The 4,019-nt window shown below is 42.1% G+C and overlaps 1 protein-coding gene across 1 annotated transcript; it reads left to right on the plus strand.

Annotated features, from left to right (window-relative positions):
• The first annotated feature begins 313 nt into the window (after nt 1–313).
• LOC121998355 (copper transporter 6-like) lies at nt 314–2,863 on the plus strand. Its single transcript, XM_042553257.1, has 2 exons — nt 314–867; nt 1,377–2,863. Exons 1-2 carry the CDS (start codon nt 367–369, stop codon nt 1,500–1,502), a joined length of 627 nt encoding a protein of 208 aa, XP_042409191.1. The 5' UTR covers nt 314–366; the 3' UTR covers nt 1,503–2,863.
• Nucleotides 2,864–4,019: the final 1,156 nt, after the last annotated feature.

Below are 4,019 nucleotides of genomic sequence, written 5' to 3' on the forward strand. Positions count from 1 at the left end.
TATAGTGCTCAATCAAAGAATAGAACATATTAAATTTTTTAAAATTCACATCAGTATGGTATGCATTTTAAAAATCAACAAATATAATATTAATTTTTAAAATACTGCACTATGCTATATTTAAAAAATCAATATGATGTTGATTTTTAAATACAGCATAATAATAATAATAATATATATATATATATATATATATATATATATATATATATATATATATATATATATAAAAAGTCTAGTATTCACAACTGAGTGTACTACTGTATTTGAAAATGGTCGTACACAAGTACTAAAGACTTCTATTTAAACGGCCTTTAGGACATTTGCCCTAATGTAAGCCCCGTTCTTCTTCCTGTGGATCTGACGATGGCAATGGGAGCCGGCGCCGGCGGGGAGATGGGTGGCCACGACATGGGTATGATGGCGCCTCCGCCAGCTTCATCTCCGGCGCATCGCATGGGCCACGGGATGATGCACATGACCTTCTTTTGGGGCCAGCGGGCCGCGATCCTCTTCTCCGGCTGGCCCGGCGACCGCGGCCTCGGTATGTATCTCCTCGCCCTCGCCTTCGTCCTCGTCCTCGCCGTCCTCGAGGAAGCCCTCTCCGCCGCCTCCCAGAGGTTCTCCTGGAGGCAAGCCTCCGGCGGGGGGAGCCGCGGGCCGGCCGAGGCGCTGCTTCTGACCGCGCTGCACGCCGTGCGCCTGGGGCTGGCCTACCTGGTCATGCTCGCGCTCATGTCGTTCAACGGTGGAGTATTCTTGGCGGCCGTCGTCGGGCACGCGATTGGATTCCTCTTCACTCGGAGCGGACTCCTGGAGCGGCAGGCGGCCAGATCTGGAAACGCCCAGCAACCTCCTTCCGCCAAGGTGTGAACTAAAGTTTCGGCTTCTTTCGGCTTCTTATTTGCATCGATGATGATGTATATCATGGAAATCAATTTGACTATTTCGTGCAAAAAAAAGTCTTTTTCATCTACAATATAAATCACAAGGCATCTTTTTCATCCTAATTTCAACAAATAATACATTTAGTTGTTTTTGTTAATAAGATTTTTCAATAGGAGAGAATATTCAAAAGGAGATTTGGACTGTTTTTTGATAAGAAACATGGAAACTGCAAGTCTGCAATCATGCTCAATATTTACTTTCACGCAAAGTTAAACATTGTTTAAGACAACACGATACAGCACAGTTGCATTACATTGTTCTTCTCATCGCACCGCTCCAACAAAAAGCCAGCAACCAAAATGCTTTGCTTGTATATTAATGATGCAATGACGACAAATTCTTACCCGACATTGAATTAGTTCATTCATTCCATCAGTTCATCCTGTCACTTTGAACCAAAATTAACGTGATGGTCCCCACAACTACAGGCTGTTACCTATCTACATTATGAATTTTTGAATTCTCCTGCCATCAGTTCAAGACCTGCTTCCACTGAAAGAGAGAAGCTGGTCAATAGTTCCATTCATGGGGAAGGGAGTTCATGGGAGTACTAATGGCTACCGGCTGGAGATGGCTGTGAAGCCTCAGAGCGTCTGCTCTTCCCATAATTGCATCTGAAGAGAAATAGTGATCGAATAAGTAAATCGACTTTTTTTTCCTATTATTATCAGAAGAAGAATTCACAAAGATGGTAGTTAACCATGTTGAGTGACAAATCCACTGGGGAGACTTGTGTTCAGGTTCAGAGCCTGGACCACTCTCGCCGGAATAAACACAGTTGAACTATCTGCTGCATCACGAGCAATAACAGAATCAGGACACATCGAAGGCAAAGAAGACTAGCAAGTCTATGTTTAACAAGATGATTACTTGACTTCTTTTCCGGCTCCGCCTTGCTCACTGCCGTGCGAGGTAGGAAGACGCCGGTGCCGGCTGACTCATTTCGCGCGCTGGAGTGGCAAAGGAAGACTGCTGGCGTCCCGGATTGTGAAAGGGGATGGTGCCGGAGCAGAAGTGGAGTCCGTAGCGAAGGAGAAGAGCCGGGGGTGCTTCTGCCACCGTAGCTGGGTCCTCTTCTTGCGTGTAGTTGCTGCTGCAGTAACTGTTGCTGCTTCAGGTGAAGGAGCTGAAGATTCAGAAGCCAGCGCTCGTGATGGCTTCGCCTGCGACGCTCCGCGTCGTCGAGGTCGGACCTCGCCGCCCCTTTTCCGGCAGCCCGATTCAACAGATCCCTCGTCTTCGGCGGTGGCAAGAGACCAAGATTAAGACTCGCATAACTCAACAAAGTTCGAATCCCGCGAAAGTTCTCACCTTGTCTCCACCGCTGAGGAAAGTGCGGCCGCCCATGTTGCCACCTTCCTCTTCCTCGTGCTTCCCCTCGCGGTCGACGAAGAACTCGTTGAAGAATCCATCGTCAAGTAGCTCGGAGGGAAGCTGAAAATCCTCCGCCATAAGCTGAAGCAGCACTGTACCGGAAGGCGGAAGAGCAAGCGTTTGCCGTAATGCTACAAAAATGGTGGCGGCGTGCACACGAATGCGTACAGGGCGTGGCGGTCGTCTGCTCTGCCGCTGCCTCAATTTGAACTCTAATCGGAGAATATTCAAGGAAGCAGTCAACGTCGGAGGTAGCAGCAGGAACAGAGCCTTCTATAAGAGTTCTTCCAATTGACGTTGAAAACGACACACAATTTGCAGAATTAAATTAGGGATTAATTAGGGACTACGGCAGCTTAACGATGACTTTGGAAGTGACATTTGTGCGTTCCGGATGCAGCTTAAATACAATTAGCACAAATGTCACCTCCAAACTCATCGTTAAGCTACCGCAGTCCTTAATTAATCCACTACACGCCCAATCATTTAATTGCCTAGTTTTTTTTTTTTTTACCTTCCCCCAAAAAATTTAATTGCCTAGTTTTTTTTTTTTGCATAGCACAGATGGGAAGTACATTGTTCTGTGACTGAAAAGTTCAGGGGTTGATCCCCGGGGTATCACTGCCTGGGGTTAACGTCTTCGTCATGTACTTTTTACCTGTGTACCTGTATTTACCTCCCTTCATATCTATGGGACCAACTCTAGGGAGGCTGCTGATGTGACGATTCCACATTTTTTATTTAATTGCCTAATTTTTGCCCAGGCTATGGTGCAAGCAACGCATTTACACAATCTACAAGTATTCATGAATCAATTCTTAACTATGATATACGGTTGTATATTTTTTTAGTAGTCGGTCTAAAATACTGAATACTTAGTGTTAGTTAAAAAATTGACCTATACAATCAACTGAATTAGGTATCCAAGTCCGATTAAGTTGTCCGATTTGATTTCTCATCTAGTATTTTGACCCAACTAGATTGTGTCTGCCTGACAGCCTGAGGGGTGTTGGAGTGTTAATTATGTTAAATTTACAATTAAACTCGATTGAATAAATCTAAATGAATTGGACAAATCCTACTTAGACTACTGGAACAAGATACTTATTCTAGAAAATTCATTATTATAAAAATGTATTCCTTCTCTATTTCTTATTCTATCTCTATTTGATTCTTAATATATCTACTCCAGAAATAACGATCCAATAAAAAAATTGATGAGTCAAATTTCTAAATATAAAACAATTATTAAAGGAAGCGTCGTAATTTTAAATTTATTTTAAAAAAACACTATATTCCATAAATGCTCCTGTAATCATCCAAACTGCTTTAAAATATTAAAATGAAATTTTAATAATTTGCCCTGATTTAAAATAAAAAAAATATAATTAAACTACTATAAATATTATCTTATATTACTATTTTGGGTCTCGGGATTATGATGTCACGGTAGGATATTTAGGTTGTCAACTAGGCATCCGTAGTTCGAACTCCAGTTATGACATATTTGTAGAAAATTTTTCTCAAAATAGAAGACGTAATAAAAAGATGCTAGACTTCTAGATTTACCATCATGTTAAGTGAATAATCATTTTTTTAATTACTATTTTGATCGTTAAAAGGATTTTCAAAGTGCTTAGGTCAAACACCTAGAGAACTGTTTTCAATAACGAAACGTAAATGAACTCTTGGACCAT

The sequence above is a fragment of the Zingiber officinale genome, chromosome 6A (assembly GCF_018446385.1).
Source record: "Zingiber officinale cultivar Zhangliang chromosome 6A, Zo_v1.1, whole genome shotgun sequence".
Taxonomy (NCBI): Eukaryota; Viridiplantae; Streptophyta; class Magnoliopsida; order Zingiberales; family Zingiberaceae; genus Zingiber; species Zingiber officinale.

What these genes read in the sequence shown, in the direction of transcription:
- LOC121998355 (XM_042553257.1), top strand. Translation starts at nt 367, where the DNA reads ATGGCAATGGGAGCCGGCGCCGGCGGGGAGATGGGTGGCCACGACATG. An exon ending in AGCAACCTCCTTCCGCCAAG is followed by an intron (nt 868 to 1,376) that starts GTGTGAACTAAA and finishes CCACAACTACAG; the next exon opens with GCTGTTACCTATCTACATTA.